General features: G+C 48.3%; 7 protein-coding genes across 7 annotated transcripts; all 7 read right to left on the bottom strand.

Annotated features, from left to right (window-relative positions):
* Positions 1 to 1405: 1405 nt before the first annotated feature.
* Positions 1406 to 2563, bottom strand: TbgDal_XI5460 (hypothetical protein, conserved; the record flags this gene model as incomplete). The annotated part of the gene is made up of 1 exon (XM_011781390.1): positions 1406 to 2563. One exon carries the CDS (start codon positions 2561 to 2563, stop codon positions 1406 to 1408), a length of 1158 nt encoding a protein of 385 aa, XP_011779692.1.
* A 397-nt stretch (positions 2564 to 2960) lies between these two features.
* TbgDal_XI5450 (hypothetical protein, conserved) lies at positions 2961 to 4376 on the bottom strand (the record flags this gene model as incomplete). Its single annotated transcript, XM_011781389.1, has 1 exon — positions 2961 to 4376. One exon carries the CDS (start codon positions 4374 to 4376, stop codon positions 2961 to 2963), a length of 1416 nt encoding a protein of 471 aa, XP_011779691.1.
* A 256-nt stretch (positions 4377 to 4632) lies between these two features.
* On the bottom strand, positions 4633 to 5133 carry TbgDal_XI5440 (60S ribosomal protein L17, putative; the record flags this gene model as incomplete). The annotated part of the gene is made up of 1 exon (XM_011781388.1): positions 4633 to 5133. One exon carries the CDS (start codon positions 5131 to 5133, stop codon positions 4633 to 4635), a length of 501 nt encoding a protein of 166 aa, XP_011779690.1.
* Positions 5134 to 5352: 219 nt separating this feature from the next.
* On the bottom strand, positions 5353 to 5877 carry TbgDal_XI5430 (hypothetical protein, conserved; the record flags this gene model as incomplete). The annotated part of the gene is made up of 1 exon (XM_011781387.1): positions 5353 to 5877. The coding sequence occupies one exon, from the start codon at positions 5875 to 5877 to the stop codon at positions 5353 to 5355; it is 525 nt and encodes a 174-aa protein (XP_011779689.1).
* A 1540-nt stretch (positions 5878 to 7417) lies between these two features.
* TbgDal_XI5420 (clathrin coat assembly protein, putative) lies at positions 7418 to 8896 on the bottom strand (the record flags this gene model as incomplete). Its single annotated transcript, XM_011781386.1, has 1 exon — positions 7418 to 8896. One exon carries the CDS (start codon positions 8894 to 8896, stop codon positions 7418 to 7420), a length of 1479 nt encoding a protein of 492 aa, XP_011779688.1.
* Positions 8897 to 11340: 2444 nt separating this feature from the next.
* Positions 11341 to 11895, bottom strand: TbgDal_XI5410 (T. brucei spp.-specific protein; the record flags this gene model as incomplete). The annotated part of the gene is made up of 1 exon (XM_011781385.1): positions 11341 to 11895. The coding sequence occupies one exon, from the start codon at positions 11893 to 11895 to the stop codon at positions 11341 to 11343; it is 555 nt and encodes a 184-aa protein (XP_011779687.1).
* Positions 11896 to 12601: 706 nt separating this feature from the next.
* On the bottom strand, positions 12602 to 13939 carry TbgDal_XI5400 (pyruvate dehydrogenase (lipoamide) kinase,putative; the record flags this gene model as incomplete). Its single annotated transcript, XM_011781384.1, has 1 exon — positions 12602 to 13939. The coding sequence occupies one exon, from the start codon at positions 13937 to 13939 to the stop codon at positions 12602 to 12604; it is 1338 nt and encodes a 445-aa protein (XP_011779686.1).
* Positions 13940 to 19142: the final 5203 nt, after the last annotated feature.

The raw sequence follows: 19142 nt of genomic DNA, 5'->3' as shown, positions 1-19142 counted from the left end.
GAAAACACTTCACTATACCGCACATCCACACACCCTACCTAACCTTGAAAATCGATTTGATAAAGCCAGCTTTTGAATCTTCGGCCTTTTGAAGGCCAACATCTGGTAGAACACACCCAAGCTAAATGACCCCCGCTTCCTGCACTTGCAAAGAACCGACTGCTACAGAGTCCAGATGCGGGAGTCTACTCGTTCGGCTGGTTGATGGCAGTAAGTCTGCTTCGCAAACAGCTGTCCCCTTTCTTACGCCGATTTGCTTAACCGTATAGATAACTGTTTCCGTGTCCCTCTCCTTTTTTTTATGGGTAAAGCTCTGTTGCGGAAGGGTTTGGAAAGGTGGGTTAATCCACGCAGGACCGTTATCCGACAGAAAAGGAAACGGTAGGGGGAATAGCACCTCATTACCTTCACTGAATGATACCAGTGGAAGAGCCGGACGGGCCCAAACACACGTGACGTGCTGCCGCAGTAACAAACGTCGCGGGACTACGCTCAACACTCACTCACACACCATCACGGAGACCGCCGTCTGAGCTCCTTCATTTCCTCTTCATTCTGTGTCGATGGCTCTGCTGGCATCTGAAGCACAGCGCAAGCGTACGGCGACCCCACACGGTTTAAGAAACGCATACGCGGTGTGCGAAGATCGCCACAAGTCCTGTGATATCTTCGACCGCCTTCCGATAGAGGGTGGATGCAGTCGTTCAATGAAGCATTGTCTGGTACCCTCCAACCCCACCAGGCAACTGAGCCAGAAGTAGGTAGTGCAGCAGCAACCGATGCACTTAATAAAACCCTCCCGCATAGAAGCACTCTGTACACGACTTTCGACCTGAGTCGACCCCACAAAAAATGAAGTAGTGGATCTCGATCAGCGTATCACCCACGTATTTGCTCTCAGTTTCGGGGAGGGGGGGAACTTCACGCAAACGACAGCTTGGCATGTTGGCTCCCCGTAAAACGCCATATGGGAACTCTGCACCGAGGTTAGTCACGGATTTATGTCAGCCCTTCTGAACATGAAAGATCAAATGAAGTAAGAGTTGCTACGCTGTCGTTCGGCCTCTCCGTAGCCCGTTTTCACCATAACCATACCATAACCCACTGGCACCAGCCCTAGCCTGAAAGTTAGAAAGCACGTGATTATCACAACCCGTAGCAAGATGAAAATGAAGAGACACGCAGCGGTTGATAGGGTAAGTGTTGCCCAAACGATATCGAATCGCAGCAAATTTAATGGGAATACGCCACCTGCATCTTCCGCTAAGGAGCAAAAAGATGTGTGGACACACAGCACAAACTAAGACGATAAGAAATAGAATCTTTAAGGAAGAAAACGTTATGTAGGAAAATCACTTGTTTCTATGGGATTTAGTCTACTAAAGTGCGAATATGCGCGTTAGATCTACTGCTGGCGGCTGGAAGCAGAGGGTATTGTAGAAGATCGCATCATCTGGACCTCGTTGTTCTGCCAGTTTTCGTTCGGGTCGTAGTACATGTGATGTACTTTTCGTTGTGACTGATTGGTTTGCCGGCTACTACTACCGATGCGTGGACTGCCATTCGACGAGGATCCAGCGTAATTGGACTCCATATACTGCCATCCTTCAAGTGGTTGTGAAGAGGCTTGCCCTTGATAACGGACACCACCACGGATGTCCCGCTCCAACGCACGCGCTGCCTTTCTCCCGGACTCAAGCCCACTGTAATACATCTTGTGTCCCACAAATAAACTCAAGGGAATCAGCAGGAGGAGAAAGATAAGGTACCAAAAACGGCGAGCGCATGGAGATTGAAGTCTTCCGTCTTCAACCATGTTGGCGGAGGGACGTCTAAATACCTCCTTGCCTGCAATCACAACATTCTCTATTATATCGGGTAAGAGAGCCGCGGCATAGTGGAAATTATTCATCAGCACCACAAGGCAGTAGTTCCTATTAGGAGAAGTGATCGTCACCTTCGTGGTGTACAGATTATTAACCCGTTTGACTACATCAAGCACGATGAGGGAGCAGTCAACAAATGGAAGCATACGGCAGAGCCGAGAGCGCAAATCGCTTTGAGGGTTTGTAGACATGCGTATCTCAAGTGTGAGATTGTTGAACCCAAAATTTTCGGCAGATTGATCTATGTAACTTTCCCCGTATTTACATTGATCTGACAGCTCAATCAAGCGCGGTTGTACTCCAAGCTCCCTGAGAGAGACGTTGTTCAAGTCACTAATAAGCGTGTCATTTGGTTGCGCCTCCCAGCTGTCGAAAATGTCCTTCACCCTGTTGTATGAGGCAGTGGCCTCTTTGGAGTCTCCCGTGAACCACGCACGCGCCACAACAGTGACATCGGGTTGCGACTTGTAAACGTTTGCCTTCACATTTCGATCCGTATGACGGCGGAGGTACTTGTCAACATTCTCCCGAAAACGGGGAGTTAATACCACATCTCCAACATCACGTAGAACTAACTCTCGGACGATCTTTAACGTGACATTCTCAGCATCCGCTAAAAGCGCGGTGTTGAGTGCAAAGAAGGCCAGAAGCCAAAGGGACTTCGCCCTAACAATCATCTGCTACTGCCCCTCTTTTCGCTTGTTCTTCCAGTCACCGACTTACGTGGTCGATAACTTGTGTTCCTCTTTTTTTTCTCAATATATATGAATTGGCTAACCTGTAAAGAAGGAAAATGGAAACACTTTTCATTCTCACAGCGTAAGGTATAACTTCGTGAAGATACCATAAGAGCGAAGAAAATCCCTTTCCCATCACGCCCTTAAATTTTTTCTTAATGACGTGTCTGAAGCACTGGCCGCCAATCGCAAGTGAACCCCAAATACGACAAAGGAGAAAAACGGTCCACAACAACATAATACACACTCAGAACCTCGATACTCCGACATTAGAGAGGGAAAACGTGGCAAACAAAAAAGAACGACCCGCAGCCACGGACAGTGAAACACTTACCTGTCAAGCTGTATTTACACTTTGCTGTACTAAACGAAGTGCCAGTTCTGCCTGAAGCTCCGTGATTATTGCCGTGTCTTTCTCAAGCAAAGGGAAAAGAAGACACCTCTTGAGCAATTCCCCTAGGCGCTGTAGGGATTTGAGAAAGAGCTCAACCTCCTGAGCGGTTACATGTCTTTGTTTCATGGCCTTCCGAATAACAAAAAACACTCTCTTCTTCAATTTCTCAACCAAGCCACCTGGGACCGCAGTTATGAGGGGAGAAAAATATAAAACCTCCAAACACATAAGCGCTTCAATGCACTCGACGACGCTCATGTCACCGGTATCCACGTAAAGTTGCGCAAAAAGGACCTCCCACACCTTCCCATTGCTCCCAATGATTCCAACATCTTCGGCCGAAGCACTGGAGTTGAGGCGTGCCACTAAAATTGTAAGAAAAAGCAAACTTTCACCCTTACTGAGCTCGACTATACGGAATTCCTTCGAAATAACACGGCAGATTTTCATGAAAGTCTTTAACGTCACATCTTCACACCTCAATGCGGAAAGCAGCGTCGATGTCCGCACGTCACTGAGTTCTATCTCAGAGCAAGCATCGAGACGTTTAACAATCTCCACACAAACTATAAACGGCCTCTCGTAAGCTGTAGTGTCGATTAGGGGTAGTATCTGAAGACATTCATTCACCGACATCTGCGGTAGGATATCATTGAGACGCTTCACACAAGCCTTGAAAAGGCGGCCACACTCTGAGGGACGACAAGCAATAGGCGAGCCTGCGCTGTTAAGCTTCGACATGATCCACCCTAGAGTTCTGGAATCGACAGTATCACCGCGGATCACAGTATTCCTTAGGTAGTTAAGAAGAGTGACGATGTTATCCTCAATCCGCCAACTGGCACAAGGTTGAAACGTCGTAGAAACCATCATCTCAAATAACATCAGAGCACCCACCGTGCTGAGTTGAAGGATCGAATCGGATGAAAACGAAATGGACCCGATCTCCTCCACACCTACCGAAGGCTTCTCCCCCATAAGCTTAGTGTACAAGGCGACTACATTGGCGTTAGGGTCCTCCGTGAGGGGGGACGCATTCGACTCATGAGGTGAAGCGGGCGGTAGACAAGTGGTATTTTTGAATTTCAAAAATGTTGAAAACTTCTGAAGCAAGGTACGTTCACCCTGCGTCATGCTGGGAGCCATGGCTTCCAGCGCTCCTAACGCGGCCACGTCAAGTGCATCAACGACCGTGCGTGATCGAGCCAGTACGCTCAAAGTGGACAACGCTTGTGAAGGGGTTGAACAGTTCCAGTATCTGCTATCTACGAGTTGCTGATGATAACGACTCACCTGACATCGATCGGCGGCCGTCCGATATGCAGTTCCGCAGCGCATCGATGAAGATACAGTGAACATTCCCGTAGCCGACTAACCCAGAAGGAGCGCAGAAAAAAAAAAGCATAAAGGAAAGAAAGACAGGAGAGAGTGAAAACACTGCGAGCTGAGTCGTTATCAAGCTGCCGAGAACCACAACCAAGATAACGGAAAATATCTGGTCACATGGAACTCTACTTCAGCACCAGCAGCATGATGATGCGCTCATGATATTCAGAAAAAATAAAGTAAATACTTGTACCAATAAATGAGTGTTAAGGACAAGCCCATCAGCGGCCTACTTCTTGGGTTTGCTTTTGGGAACAGGAACGCGCTCCTGGGGCTGGGTCATGAAGAGCTGTACGTGGCACGGGCTGCGCATGTACGGCGTTATGCGGCCATGGGCACGGAACGTACGGCGACGCACGCGAGGGGCCTGATCCACCTGAACGTGTTTAATGACCATCTTTCCGGGGTCGAGTCCCTTCTCGATGGCATTTGCCTCAGCATTCTTCAACAATGAGAGCATCGCTACAACGGACTTGCGTGGCCAGCGTCCCTTCGTCTGTCCCCACTCCTTGGCTTGTGCCGTATTGCCAATCTTTCCATTGTAACGCTTGAAGGGAATGCAGCGGGTTTTGGCGAGGACCTGCCGATACAACTGCTGGGCCTTACGCAGCTTCATGCCGTTGATCACATTAGCCGTCTCGAAGGTGTTCTTGTAGTGGCAGCGGAGGTCGGCGATCTTCGCCTTGGCCGTCTTCGAGGAAACCTGTGGCTTGCGGGAGTAATGCACCATGGCCTAATCCCTACCCCTTGCAACAGAAATCAAACATACCGAATGACAATCATAATCATATAGAAAAGTGAGAACAAAGGAAAGGATGGCCAAGAAATGAGAAGACAGCATACGGGTGGAATGACAGGCTCGCTCCATACGCATACCTACTTAACATTAAGAGGGGAAAAAACCTCGCTAGAAACTGCGCTGAGTCATACCGTCAACAGTTTGGTTGCTCTAGTGTGAACGCCGCGGTTGGTCGCGGCGGCGAGCAGCGTAAGCTGCTGCCTTCTCTTCACGTTTTTTGATACTTTTCTCCCTTTCTACACACAACGTGGAGGCCATCGTAGAAAGCGTTACAACTGTCAACCCGTTTTCCTTGCGAACAATGAAGAAATTAGTCTGTGACGCTGCAAAATGAGCCAACCCCCCAAAGGGTACCAACGCTTCTTGAATGTCCTCGGGCACAAAAGGCGCCCACTTGTTTACTGGGATAGATGTCTTACCCACAGGAAAGTGCTCTAACAGTTTGGCCACCAACTGCGGTTCGCTCAACCTATTGCAAGACCCGCCATAGGAAGACCCCTGAGGAGGCGGGGAACCCCTCTGCGGCCGTCCGTCACGGGGGCCACCAAAACGATGCTGAGGTTGGTGGGGTCGTTGGCGATATTCGCGTGGAGGTTGCCGACCATAATTTCCTCCTGATTGTAAGCGAACGGCACTAGTGGCAGTGATAAATGTAGTTAGGCGGAGAGCCCTCATAACCTTGTCGGAACGCTGCTAATCGTTGAACAACTGGAGGGAGGAAGTCAAAGAATAAAAAATCGGGGGTAAAATGAAATATGAGCGGAAACTGTAGCATATACTCAGTGCATGAAAATGTTTGAAAAGTACGAAAATAACGGGCACCACACGCACCACACTACGATTGAGCAACGTGCATACTCACTCGAGGGATGGGAGTTTTGTGAGCGGTCATACAACGGCAAAAAACTGCAGCGACCACGGGCATGCATTGCACTTGTCAAAACGCCCTTCCTTCACCCATCACAAATGATATATGCTTTACTTTGCTCTTCCATGGATGACCTACGTAGTACAACAACATCATTAAAAAAATGTAACACTCAAAAATATTGAGGAGCTTAGGAATCTGAAGCACAAGTAAGCAAGCAAATAAAGTATGTCAACGTGGGAATTAACAAGAACTCCGTATCTTCAAAAACGCCCACAACGCACTGAAGTGCGGCAATTCCCTAGCACATTTTCACAAATACCGTCTACTAAGTTATGAATAGAAGGGGGAAAGTGGTGGTACGAATAGAATCAACTGAAAGCGGGCACATAAAAAATAATTCTTGACCTGAAGTCACCGAACATGTGCCACAGGTCACCAAGCCCCACGCAAAGCATAAAAACAACCACCACCCGCCGGTTGCGTCGCCTACACGAAAATGCGGCCGTACGGAAGGGCCGAGCGTGTTGGGAGTACAGTCAGTAAGGGGGGACTCCAAGCCATTCTATACCACAAGAATAAAGTCCCGCAAAAAAAAAAAAAAAGAGAAATGATAACTTGTTTGGGTGTCGGTTTCGGGTCGCGGTAGAGGACCCCAAATACCGCCGACCTATTGCGTAAAAACCTGATTCATGCAAGTACGGGTGCGGTCCAGGTTTTCCTTAAGGAACAAAAAAGGGCCACAAACAACAAAGAGAAGCTTCCCTACGAGGGAAATGCCACCATTAAACAGCCTTGAAACACGAGCATCAATAAAATGGAGGGTAATAAGCATCAGAATTACGAAAAGGGCGTTCCTTTTGATCCACCCCCTCCTCAAAACACCCTTTCGTAGCCCGGGCACCAGATTCGAAAACCGTGCACCGCTATGAGCATCCCCGAGAACAAAAACAGTAATCAAAACAACACAACTGATTTTTCTTCGTCCACCCCCGATGTGCGGCCAACCCACCTCTGCCAAACGCAAATACAGAGGTTCCAAAATCTTTCCCACCTCAAGTAGCACCACTACTGTCACGCCCTCGCTAGGCCGTCCCAAAAGGGCAACATAGGAATAGGGGAAGTCCCTTACAACCCTCAGTCTCCTAGTACCGCACAAAAGAAGGAAAGCAGTCGCCGCACGGGCCAATAGGTGGTGATCTCGCCTATCAGGCACACATCAACATATATATCTATATATATATATTCACTACCTCAGTGATAAGGACACAGTATTTTACCCAGACCCAACCACTGCACCAACACACGACCTGAATAATTGGAAAACGTTTTCATCCTGCCACTCGACTACTGGCCTCCCTTCTGGCTCGCGTAAAGATCCTTAAACGGATCCACAGTATTGCTACCGCAATTACCTCGACCCCATGATGCTGACGAATCACTCCACGAGGGAACGATGCCCGCTGCAGACTGCGGCTGCATCGAACCCGGTGCAGGGCTGGGGGCCTCCCACGTCAATGAATTCCCTGTCGGTTGTTGGCCGAAGAAGTTTTGACCAACAGGAACCCCGGTTGGGAAAGTGTAGGTCATGTTTGGGTTCGCCTCAGTTTGAATAAGGGGCCCCTCCATCTGGGTACCTTGAGGTATTGTGGACGGGTTATAAGATGTTTGTTGATGAGAGTCGGTGACAGGAGGAGGCACAAACAGATCATCAATTGAGAAACCAGACTCTTTTTTGGGCTCAGTGACCGGAGGTGCTCCTGTCTCTGTGGTGTCAAGCGCCTTCTCAGCCCCCACTGGTGAGTATATTGCCATTGTGCCATCTGAAGTTGTCGCCTTCAGTGGGGTCTTTTCATCGGCAGTTATACCCAGACTCTCGAGCGTCTCGGTTATGTCCTCGTGAGCTATGCTACTCAAACGGACTTCTCTCTCCAGGCTCTCTAATAAAGACCCGGGAAGCGCCTTTAGGGGTGGAGGAGGTTCGTCAAACATCCTTTTTGAGTTTGCGATTGATTCGAAAAGTAAGCGCAGTCTCTCTCCCACTACAGTGTATTCCCGATACCGCCTTACCCAATCCTTTTTCTGCTGAAGAGTAAACCCACTAAAGCCGTCAAGTATAAAGATTGCCCGGTCTGAAAGTATCTGATAGAGTAGCTTCCCATCGTTCACCAGCCTTTGAAAAGCCTCCATCGTGCAAAAGTTGTCAACTATAGCCTCCTTGTACTGTACCTCGACAAGTGCAGAAAGTTGCACCAACAGCGACTCAAAGACGGGGCCAAGAGTGTCAACATCGAGGGACCGAAGAAAAACGCCAAATTCACTGTTTTCCATACGTTTAGAAGCACCTAGCTTCCGTTGAGAAGAGGAACGCTCCTCGAGGTAATACATATACTGGCGGATAAACACACTTTGTACGGCCCCTTCGGAACTCTCTGAAAGGTCCTTTATGTTGCGAAAGCAAAAAATATTACGGTTTTGCTGTATACAATTATTCACCTCGTCCGAACCATCCTTCATTAAGCGATGAAACGTCACCAACGTTTTCAATACAACGATCCAGTTGTGTGTATGAAGACGCTTCTCAAACTCAGAAACAATGTACTCGCATGTGTTGCGACCTTTGTGAGTTTTTTGGCTACTATATCCGCGTGTCGCGGCCAAAACCCGCTGCATGTGCTTCTCCTTAGGGGCCTTAAGCTTGTGACTTGTAACTTTGTATATGGCACGATCCAGTTCATTTCCCGTCACACGCGTAAGCCCAATTATTGCTTTTTCTTTTAGGTACCCAGCACCCCTTTTCAACTCATTCGTGTCTTTAGAGTTCATCGAACCGATGTTGCGATGTAATTAACTTTGAGCCTTTCGGCAACCTGACTACATGAGACACAATCGCAGGGGAAAAAGGGGGGGAAATAGGGTAGGCTAGGCACCAGCATCCAGGTAAATTCTCAAACTTCGAATTTGGAGGGGGGACATCGAAGCGTTCGGTTTTTGACACTTTTGCTTACACGTTATTCGCAAGGTTCCTCTTACCGCAAGGTAGATATTAAAACAAAAGCTTCGGCAAATTCTGCGCCGACCAATACAGCAGTGGGTCCAATCACTGTGGTTGGAAGAGAACATCAGATCCATACACACTCGTTGGGAACAACCAGGCAGGAGAGGGGTTATTGTTAACCACAAAAATAAATAAAAGTAATTTTCGTGAGATCAACCGCCGGTACTGGCCTACGCACAAATGCAATATGCAGCAATCTACTTTTACTTAACCTCGCCTTTAAAAAATAACAAAGAATATGGAAACAGTGAACAATATCTAAGCATCCTTGGATGGGGCGAGATGGGCACTCACAGGCAGCTATGATAAATTTCAGCACCACAACCGCCGTCTAACATAAAGAAATGTGCTCCGCTCACCCATCAGGGTGTATGCAGACACTTCAAGGGCAATCATGTAATGTTGCCATTTGTTCAGCACTTGCAATCAAAACACCACCAGCGCTCACTTCAACAAAGCAGAACCCCCCCCCAAAAAAAAAACACTGTGAAAGGACGCTTCAACCTTTTGAGACAGCATCGTATGGTGCCGCAGTGGAATCATTCGCCTCGGCATTACACCACTCATTCTGGTACTTTTGCACCACCTGGAGCTGACCCCCTGTCACAAATGAACGGAAAAGACCAAAAACTATATCAACATGCTCCTCACGATGATTAACAGAAAAGAATAACGATTTACACATAACCCATACGCCACAAACGCAAACAAGGGGAAGCATGCACAGACTCATTACTTCCCACACCGGCAACAAGGGCAGTCAACCCTTTACTTACGCAACACAATAGGGGCACAACACTGCGAGCAACCTTAGCAGCAAACATACACTTCAAGGTATCCCAACATCTCTGATTAGATTCCAACAGCGTTAACGTGGCAAAACCGTTGCGCCGAACTGTAATATAACTCTCACAAGAGACGCGATCTCCTGTCAATGACGGCACACAACCACACATACACACACACACACACACACACACACACACACACACACACACACACACACACACTGAACACGGGTAACATTACGGTTTCCATTGTAATCCATCATGCACGAAACGCAACCGTAGCTCCTCTTCACGACAATACCCCACCATACCCTTTACTACCTCACTCAACCAAGAAAGAGCATAAGGCCAACAGAATAAAAGACAGATGACAACCACAAAACTCTCTCAAAAAAAAAAAAAGAAAAAAGAAGAAAGGAGCATCATGGACACACGCCTGCACCTTTATCCCACCTCATGTGATCCGCTCATCTAAGTGTGCTCCCTTATGTGAGTCACACACTAGTTAACAAAAACTTAATTTCTTTTTGCGGTAAAATTAAAATACGAGTCTTTCCCCCCTTTCCACCTGTACAGACAAACGTCTGAAGAACTCAAAAGAAACAAAATAAAATCGCTTTTAACATACGCAATATTTTCCGTTATGCGCCCTTTGTGCGAAGTATCCCACCTGTACAGCACCACAGGTCATGGCCTTCCGTCTTCTTCGTTGAGCTATACTGTCGCCCAGGGGGAAGTTAGAACAGTTGTATTACCTTCATATGTTTCACATTCTCTACAACAAACTTAAAGAAATAAAAAGAGGAGACCATATAAGCAGTGAAATCTGTGTTACTGACGTCAGCGGTTCATAAACAGTAATATTAAAAAACATAGCCACAGAAAAACACACAAACATGCTTACCGTCGATTCGTATCACTGCAACCTCCCTCTTTGCTGTGAGCCTTGCGCTCACGTCTTCACAGAAGAAGGCTTTTCGCTTCCTTTCCCTCGCCGTCTCTGATAGCAAAAAAGGTCAGCAATCGAAAATTTGCGTTGTGTGTTTATTTACCTCTGTAACGCGCCCTTCCCTTCAAATGTTTGTATAATTATCCAGTAATCAAGTCTCCAGCACTGAAATGGCAGTTATTCGAGCATAGAATCATGAAGGTGTCACCCAAACGTCGTACACGGGTCTCAAAACGGATGTTAACAACGGGGCTAAAGCTAATTTATTTAAAACCTGTCGCAGATCACCGTGATGGAATACAACTATATGCCCTCATTCAATATCCATATCTGCATAGAAGAATATGCCTAAAGTCACTAAATACATCCAACAAAAATCGTTGCTACAACCAAAATATGTGATGGAGAGATAGAAGGCTCTTCCTATAATTGGGATGAATGCGCCAACGTCGGCACCGCACAACTTTTTCTCACTTTACCAGCTCGACATCGCCTTAAAAAACGAATCCATCTCACACATCATTACCGCGGCCTTTTTAGAGCTGAAAAGAACACAACTCACCGCGCCGCAGCCACTCAAGTGACCTCGAATAACACCCTGCCCCCCCCCCCCGCCCTGCACGCCTTGGAAAGCTGCAAGGCGCAACACTGGCACTTTTATACAAAAGTAGTGTTTACCGTGCATACGAATCATTTTCTCTTTAATTACGGCGGAATATCGACCAGCAACAAACGGCGCTGAAGAAGTGGGAATAAAGCAAAAAGGAAAGAAAACATAGCTTTGCTGGCGAGTAAGGTGTGGTTTGCTAACTCTCATGCAACCCACCACACCGCGCATTCCCAGGGTTAAAGACGATATGCATATTACACCCCGGAGCAACCCAACAACATCCATGGCACATGTGTGTTTCTCAGAGAGTAAGGGCGGGCAAATATCAAACTGCATACCGTGGGGCTCGCAAGAAGCAATGTAAGATAATACAGCCCGTCGTGGGTACAGCACGGCATCACCAGTGACTTCCACAAACATGATCTTCGCTCCAGAAGAAACGCTAACGGTAGTTTTCAAGCACGCATATCCCCCTACATGATCACTTTTTTCGATACCCCTCCGCCGAGAACTCTTGTCTTTATTAATCGCAGGGAAAGAAAACAGTAAGAACTTACTTACACTTCTCAACAACTGCCTTGATCACGATGTAGTCCCGCACGAGCGCACGAGTTAGCAGGTACACCACTCAGCACAACTAAAATGTCCTATGTGGGGGGAAGTTGGACTTTTGAACGGCTTTCCTCTAGTGGAATTTCACATAAACATCCCGCTTAATCTATACATTCACTTACCCTGTCGCTTGTTTTTTTTTTTGTAGAAACAGGCAACGGCTATGCTTGCTAATGGTGAACAAAAATTTTGTAGTCGTACAGATATAATTATGAGGGTAAAGCATCAAGTAACCACCTTCCACGAACAGAGGAACGCAAAGGAAAAAATAGAGAGGAAGAGTAAGGTGGTAAATGTCCATAAGCAGGAAAAGATAAAGTCGTTCGTTTCCGTAATTTCATTAGAGGATTCCACGTTAAAATACGAGTAAAACAAATAGTGAGCGCTAACAAAAATCGAGCGATAGTTGACAAGTTCAGAAAAAAGTAGTAAACTGTGTGTCCGTTCGCTCTCCTGCTTAGGTGTAAACGTAAGTATCTCAGCTAAACAAATTAAGATTAGCAAAAGCTGACTGCTAAAAACGAACCCTCTCTATCCCGTCTGACGGAAGATGAAGAAAACGGTCGGTGCCATAACCATCAATGGAAACCACTGATATATCCCCCCCTAAAACCTTGGCTGCACAGTAAGCATATGGTAGACGTATGGGACTATGTGTCCATGTTTTAGCGAGTTTCAACATGTCATCCGTGCACTTGTACGCAAACCAATATTTCAACACGTGTCGGGCAAGATGAAGGGGCATCCCGCCGGCAGTATCGGAAACACGGACACTAAACTGCTCATTGGCATTGCGTTGAGCAATAGTGATCACAACTGGCGTGAATGGTATTCCATACTTTTCCTGCCGTAGAACATTAGCCTGAATGGCATCGTCAATTAACGCAGATAAAATATCATACGTAATGTATGGAATCCCAGATAGCGTTGCATCAGGATCTACAGCTACACGGAGCTCAATACCCAACTCACTGTAAGACGCCCTTGCGGAACGTATCGCGCACTCTACTAGTTTTATTAATGAGCATCGTTGGCATATTTGTCCAACAAAGCTCTCGGGGTCGTGGTCAAAATACATGGGAGCTGTAAGCTTCTCAGAGTACCGTGGTTCCACCCGCAAAATTTGCGTCGACAACTGAACATAATTTCCCACGAGAAAACGCAACCTCACACGACCCATACAAAATTCATCGAAGAACCGTTGAAGCTCGTCAAATGTTTCGGTAAGAAGGTCATCGGAGTGAGAGTGTTCATCCCACCTTTGGCGCTCCCCAAGTTCGTGCATGCCCTCGCTAAGAAGTGCGCTCACGTTGTAGTGCCTCAAAAAAAGACGTCTAACTAGTGTATCAAATTTCAGAGCGCTCTCAGCATCGACTGGAGCTTTCGTACTCCTCACATCATGGAAACTCCACTCATACCACCTGCGTAGTTCCTGAATAGAAGGCATCTGAGACAACCCCACACATGCATGACTAAGTGCGCGGGCCCGCTGTGCAACACGTACAAGATACTCTCTGTGAATTAATCGGGCGTGTGAATATAGATCCTCATGCGTCCTTATGTGCACCATATTACGAAGTGCTAACGTTTGAACCATTTGAACGGCATAATATTGATTCAGTTCTACGAACTCCTCGGACGTCAAAGGATCCTTCGCCACTACATTAATTTGGTTTGCTGTTTCTTGGCGCTTCCTAGCTAGAGCATCAGCAGCGGTCGCAACGCTTGGCAACGTCGCCTGAACCGCATCTCGAAAAGCCTTGAGATCAATAATCTGTTTTTCAATAAAGTCCAGTCGGTGTATAATGTCACGTAGTTGGGGACTCAGTTTTCGTCCATAGCACCGAAACATTTTCTTTACCTATATTCTTGCGACACACATGGAAAATAAAGATGTAATGAGAATAACAGTCACATCAAGGACACATACCATACCACATCAAGGGCTCCTCGAAACCCTAAATTAATAAATATGCGCAGCGGTAAAGAAGGTTACAGGGGTTGAAGCACCGTGTCCCTCAGCTCTTGAAATATTTGAGTCGTCCACGAGGGGAATATACTTCCCAGAAGTGAGCATTAGCAAATCTGGGGCAAAAATAGCACAGCGTGATTGCAGAGCCATGAAGAATATAGAAACATCACGCCTCGTTATAGAAAAGTCTCTAACGGAGGGATAAATAGGTTATGATAAGCTTGTTAATCAGTCTATCCGATACACATGTAGCAGAAACTTGACGTTGCCTCACGCCCGCACGAAGAGAGTAGTGCAGCGTAGCATAAACAGTGGCTATGTATTAGGCACCCGTTAAAAATAGGGGGAAAAAGAAGCGCCAACACTACAATCGCTACAAACACCTTTTTTTCGTCTTATCGTTTCACCCATCAATATAAAGGTCGAAAAATGTCAGCATCAGCAACGCAAGAGGAACAACGGCTCCACCGTGAGCAACTCTATACGCGCAGCACCATGCAGCGGAGCCGACCTCGTACCAACTAAAAATCAAGCGATCGACCGAGTCCTATTACCATATGCACCGCACCCGGAGGCCACGAGATGGGTGGCCGGCAATGTCAGCTCCGGGCAGTGATTGCATCAACGGTCACCACTCTGGGTGTCGCTGCAAAGTTCATTTGGTCGAAACAGCAAGATTTTTTTTTTTGAAATTTTCTTCGTGCCTTCGGGAGAGTTTCCCCCCACTGGCGCGGCCATCAGCCATCACCGTAGAGCCCTGAGATGCTGTCGGTCTGGCGACTGTGGCAGAGTCTCCCTTTTTTATTCAGCCTAACACACTCTCTATAATTTTTGTTGTAGCTCCGCATTTGAACGGAATACAGCAGATGGGGCGAAAAGCCTCCCACCCCGGACTCTCCCAAAGATGTCAATTAGCAATCCTTTTGTTTTGATTTTTTGTTATTAGTTTATTATTCTCTCCCCCTCTTTCTGTTTCTGTTGCTTGTTGACCGCATACCCTCTGTCTCTGAGGGTGTCTGGACTATTCTTGCGTCCGGTGCTTTTCCTGCTAGCTCCACACTCGGCAATAAGGGGGGAAGTTGTAGAAGGGAGAGTGGGTTGTATGACTGTTACCTTAGGTGAGGACTTCACCTGCGGCCGGCTCCGTTCAACCGCAATGAGAAATTGCGCCAGCCTTTTAGAAAAACATACATCTTGCACACACACCACCCTCTACCGCAAACCTGACACGTAATTCCTTCAAACCGTGACAGCTCATCAAGTGCAGCGACGTTTCTTCGCAGTCGCCGCGTTGGCTGGTAACAGCGCGCTCTACCTTCATACCATGCATCTTCTTTTGATGTAGGGTGAGGCCAGTTTTGCTAGCACACTGCCTTCCGCATGTCGGGCACACCAACATGGATGCGTTTGTATGCGGGGAATCAGTGGCACACAATTTTGTGCTTTTGCTGCATTTAAGCTCGACTCCCTCACCTTTGTGGAAAACCTTACAGTGTCGGATGAGGGAGTCCCTGCAACTGAGCACTTTTTGGCACACACCACACTGCACCTCGTCTTCTCCCGCGACGTCAACACTTCCCTCACGGGCATGCTTACGAGGGATTTGCAGCATCACCACGGTACCGTCCTCCGTCACTATGCTCTTATGTTTGAATTTCTTGTGTAGTGACAGGGAAGAACGTGTACCGAAGCTCGCCTCGCACAGGTCACATTGAAACGGCAGCTTCCGTGTATCCTGAGGGGCTGGCGCTGCTGGAGCGCTACCATCTCCTTGCTCTGAGTCCTCGTTCTCCCGCCCCCTTTTCACGCGGCAACTACCGCTGCCTATGCCATGTATTGTTTGAAGGTGGTGTAATAGTCGGCCTGGCACTGCGAATTTGGAGGCACAGATGGTACAATGAAGCACCTGCGGTCTCATCGGGACTCGTGTGCTCGATGGTAGAGGAACGATCGCCAGCACTGGAGGGGGCTCCGGGGGGATATCCACTGCAGGTGTTGCATCGCCGTATTTGATCCTCCGGAGGGCATCAGCTCGCACAAAGCCATGTTTGTTTACCATATGCGTTACAGCACTCGAGCGGCATTGGTATGTGGCATCACATTCCGTACATTTGGTCGGTTCGGAGGTTCTCTGAAGAGTGCGTGTCGCAACAGGTGGGGCTGTTTGTGTTTGTATTGTTGGTCCTATCGCTGCATGTTGCGGGTTGCACCATCGGCACTGTGGAGGCACACTCGGGTTGATCTTTCGCAACATCCATCCATAGTGTCTTGAAGACCCAACCCGAAAGCGTGCCAGTGCCGTTTCTTCTTCCCTCGTCAGTTCTTCTTTATGTTTTGTTGGAAAGTGGTTGCCCGTGATACCAAACCTATGAGTGTTCTCATGGACTTCTTCCGACCTAAGCACTCGCTTCGCATAAGCAATGATGTCGGGGATCCATGTGTCTCGCAACTGTGCTAAATCTGCGGCCTTTTTGGCCATTTCATCGCAAACCTCATTCCGTTTCACGCCACAATGGCCGAACACAAATTGCAGTCGGATACGCACCTTCCTTCTCTGAACTTGAAGCAGAAGCCTCCATAGTCGTCTTAGAATTGGGTCCGTTACGGCTAGGGGGCCTGTCTGCAGTGCTTTTAACATTGACAGCGAGTCAGAGAAGATGGACAACCTGCTCGGTGTGCTTCTGTATGCCGGAAGCCATTTCAGCAGCCGTCGCAGTCCTATCTCTAATGCTACGCATTCCGCTCTGTAACTGCATGAGAGTTCCCCTGCTCCGGTCTTGGGTGCACAAATCAGCGTGTTGTTTCTATAGAGCAGGGCAGTTGATCCGGACTTCTCACCGAGGGACACGGATCCATCAGTCCACAATTCGTAGTGCTCTCGCCGCGGTGGCTCCTTCCCCCTCCGTGCAAAATGCCGTTCAATCCACTTTTCGGAAGCCTCCCTTTTGACATCGTCAGGGTCATCAGCGCACACAGGCTTTATCTGCGTGTGAAATAGCGGTCGGCAGCTGTGGCGGAGCGTCGATGTCTCTAGTGGGTGCTCCCGTGGCTCAATGCGGAGGTGGGGGTAGGACCGCATGATGCGGGAATGTAAGACTCTGACTGGGTGTTTGCTGTGGTATACTTCCTCAGCACTGCGGCGCAAACATCTGTCTCGTGACTCACACATCAGCATGAATTTCATGCTGCGCACAAGAGTGGCCGTCTTGAGTGGCAGGAGGTTTGCTTCCAGCAGAGAGTCCTCTTTGCGCGTCCCACGTGGTATGCCAGATATGATTCGACTGGCTTTGTGTTGTGCTGCTGCAAGGAGGTCGCGACTTCGTTCCGAAGCGTCCCAGTACCATACCTCAATGCCATACATGGTGTGTGCCTGCACGAGTGCTAGATAAAAAGCTCTCAGTACTTGTCGTCTTGGCCCCCATGTAGAAGCTGAGATGGCTGCTAAGTGCAGTAGTTTGAAGTTCATCTTGCGTCTCGTTTCGGCCGCATGTGTTGCCATCCCTTGCAGACACTGGAATGTTACTCCTAGAAGCTTTGGTGTCCTGTCAGCTCCTATTCTTTCGCCGTCCAGTTGTAATGTAAGGGGGTGGCGCTCTGTACACCCGAAGAGTGTGCACTTTGTTGTCGCTACGTTGACAGACATGAAGTACTCTTGTCACCACTGTAACACCACGTTTAGGCCGCACTGTAGTGTGTGGTTGATGACATTCCTCTCTGTGTGCCTCGCAAGTAGCGTCAGGTCGTCTGCAAAGAATCCGTGCTGCAGCAACGGCACTTCTGCAAGGCGCTGGCTCAACGAGTTCATGACAATAATGAACATGATTGGGCCAAGGACAGTTCCTTGTGGCACTCCTCGCTCAAATGTTCTGCTGCTGGAAAGCTTCTCCTTGAATCTCACTCTGCCAGTTCGGTTACTCAGAAATGATACGCACCACTTCACAATGTGGGGTGGTACCTTCATTATGTGCATTTCCCTCGCAATTTTGTCGTGGTCTACTGTATCGAATGCCTTCTCGTAGTCGACGAATACAGCACCCGTACGATATTGGTGCGTGGGGCGGCAGAGGGCAGCGCGGACGTGCAGGAGTTGTTCGAGCGTTGAGCATCCGGGGCGAAAGCCTGATTGCTGCGGCGTCAGCTGGGACTCAACAGTGTCTCTAAGTCTCGCGGCAATTATGCGCTCCATGACTTTGAAGAGACAGCTCGTGAGCGTCACAGGCCTGTAAGAATCGAGGTCCTCCGCCTTTTTTCCGGCCTTCAGGATGGGGATGATAACACCAGTCTTCCATGCAGGCGGCACGACTCCCGTTCGTAGGCTCTCGTTGAATAGCCTTAGAACAACATTCAGCGCTGTTCTACCGAGATGTTGCAGTGCCTCGTTGTATAAGCAATCAGGTCCGGCTGCGGATCCACTCGGTAGCAGTTTGATCGATCTCCGTAGTTCAGCCATTGTGATGGGACTGAACTCACTCGCTATCGTCTTTATTGGTGCCGGTGGGTGTGAGTTGGGGTGCCTTCTTTCGCGGGACGAGTACAGTTTACTGAACCTCTCAGCTTGACGGTAGTCCGTGATGGCCGCGTTATCTACAAGTACAGCCGGTGTGGTTAGTGGTCGTGGCGCATATACCTTCTTGACAATGTGGCAACTGCAGCGGTCTGACACCGCAAGTCTGGAGCATAGCGTGCTCCATCTCTTCTTTGTGGTACGGTCCAGGATCTGCTTACGCGTGGCTACCAACTTTTCCCTTCGGTGGGAGGGTCCGCATCCAGCGATCTCTTCATCGAGTTTCGCGAGCTCAGGTGTCCAATGTGGTGGCGTTGCTCTGCAGCCACGGGGGACGGAGACCTTCGTCGCAATGCGGATGGCGGAGCTCAATTTCTGTTCCAGAGTGTTGATGTTCTTCTCTCTACCAATTTTCCTGCAGATCTCGTCAACCTTGAGACGGAAATTCCTCCAGTCAGCTTTTAGCCATGCGTACATGGGCTTTCGAAGCCGCGGGCAACTCAGTGCATCTGTGTCGTCTCCAACGATAACGTCGAAAAGTATGTGATGGTGATCGCTATCGGGAGAACACAGCGATGT

This window comes from Trypanosoma brucei, chromosome 11 (genome assembly GCF_000210295.1).
Source record: "Trypanosoma brucei gambiense DAL972 chromosome 11, complete sequence".
Classification (NCBI taxonomy): Eukaryota; Euglenozoa; class Kinetoplastea; order Trypanosomatida; family Trypanosomatidae; genus Trypanosoma; species Trypanosoma brucei.
The sequence above is the reverse complement of the archived record's forward strand: the minus strand, read 5'-3'. Positions and strand labels throughout refer to the sequence as shown.